General features: G+C 52.7%; 1 protein-coding gene across 1 annotated transcript in view; it reads right to left on the bottom strand.

Annotated features, from left to right (window-relative positions):
• The window catches only part of FZD6 (frizzled class receptor 6), a 114464-nt gene extending 113995 nt beyond the window's left edge, over positions 1 to 469 (bottom strand). The window contains exon 1 of the mRNA XM_019528048.1: positions 75 to 469. Coding sequence (XP_019383593.1) covers positions 75 to 254 — 180 coding nt within the window. The 5' untranslated portion in view covers positions 255 to 469. The remainder of the gene's footprint in view (positions 1 to 74) is intronic.
• Between the last annotated feature and the right edge of the window lie 1410 nt (positions 470 to 1879).

Raw genomic sequence — 1879 nt, 5'->3', positions numbered from 1 at the left:
CGGGGGGCAGGCGGGGCCTAACCACGGCCCCGGCCCCGCCCCCGCGCCGCACAGCCGGGCTGACCCGCGCTCACCTCCATGCGGACGGCGGCCGTGTCCTGGTCGTAGTGGCCCAGGAGGTTGGGGAAGAACGTCATGTTGTACGTCATCGCCGTGCAGCGGGGCGCCGTGACGGGCTCGCAGGTGAAGAGACTGTGGCCGTGCGCCAGCGCCCACATGCAGCCGCAGGCCAGCACTGCCGCCAACGCGCCCATCCCGCCGCCTCAGCGCCGCTGCCGCTGCCCCTAGCGCATGACACCGAGGCTCCTCGTCAGGGCGGGGCGGACCCTTTAAGGGCGTGGCCGTTGCTCCTCACCTGCGTGACGCAGGAAGGGGGGGAGGGACTGTTCCCCCACCCACCGCAGCACCGCTCCGCGCCGGCCGCACCGGAAGTGGTGTCAGGCCGGGTGGGCGCGAGGGGGAGCGAAGGGGAAAGTCGCGAGGAATCTCGCGATATTTGAAAGCAGGTGGGAGGGAGCGGGACGAGGGAGCGGCTGGGCTGGGGCGTGGAGCTAGGGGTTAGGAGGTGCTCCGTGGGGCGGTGTCTGCGGCAGGCCCCGGCCCGCGCGGCCGGACGGCCAATTCAAATTAACGGTTTGCCTTGGAACTGCCTCGCTTCGTTTGAGCTCGTGGCCGTTTAAATCCGGCGTGCAAAGGGCTGTGCCTCGTGCTCGGAGCGGAGCGGGGGGCAGTGGTGCGTTCCCGCCCCAGCCAGCGTCAAACCAGCAGTCTGCGCGTCTAGTCGGGCAGCCCCAGCGAGTTCCTGGACTTCACAGCTCGCTACCATCCGCCGGATTTCTTTTCAAACTCTTCACACGCATTAACGACTCTTTCGCCTTTTGAAAAATAGTTTTAATGTTTGACTAATTAAGCTGCCTTTCTTTTGCAAGTCTGCTGTCCATTAGCCGTGCAGCTCCTTTTGCACAGCCCTGCAGACTGTTTTTAACTGTAGCTACAAACATTACCTCAGGTGTAAAATTAACTGTTTGTGAAGTGTTATGAAGACGCTCAAGAGAATCATGTTTTATGAATCCTGATGAAACGTACGTCTAATTGTAATGACTGCAATGTAAAGCAGCAATGGAGTATTTTTTTGGCTGTTTGTGTCTTTGAATAATACATAATATATGTTGTAGTGAATGAATGCACATTCCAATAAAGCTATATTTATGTTTGCTTCAATCTTAAACGGAATAATACAACCCTAGGCCCTTAGCATATTAATAAAGCTAGTTTCTTTTTAGCTGGAGAAAATGTGTGTTGTTTATAGGTGATGATGATGAACCACAGCATGTGCAGCTTTTTCAAAACCCTTGATCCACCCATGTCCGGGCCTTATCAGGGTCACATTAAACAAGTAGTCTGCTTTTAGCCCTAGGTTCCAGCTCTGCCAGTGACCCATGCTGTGACCATGAGCAAAGCTGCTCCCTCACCAGTTTCCAGAGGGCAAATTCGGAGCATCCCTGTCTACTATGTCACAAGAACAGATTTATTCAATCTATATAATTACTGAGAGCATTGTAATTGCCTTAACTATCAGAGAGTTTCTTCCTAACCGACTGTTTATAATCTATTTTAGATTAATACAAAATAAACAGATGACTGTCATGCACAAAGTGACACAGGCAGGATAGGGAAGAAGATAACCATTAGAGGCTATGTGCATGTAAATAGGCAAGGGAATTTGGTTGGTGTATTGGGAACTGGTGTGATTGATGTACGTATGACTTAGTATCTTCTACTTGCAGCGTAGTCTGTATTTTTGGACCACTGAACCATGGTATTTTAGTAGCCACTTAAAAGTTTCATAGTTGGTAGGGTCGGAAGGGACCTAAGCAGA

Source organism: Gavialis gangeticus, unplaced genomic scaffold (assembly GCF_001723915.1).
Source record: "Gavialis gangeticus isolate Ggan-Ray unplaced genomic scaffold, GavGan_comp1, whole genome shotgun sequence".
Taxonomy (NCBI): Eukaryota; Metazoa; Chordata; order Crocodylia; family Gavialidae; genus Gavialis; species Gavialis gangeticus.
The sequence above is the reverse complement of the archived record's forward strand: the minus strand, read 5'-3'. Positions and strand labels throughout refer to the sequence as shown.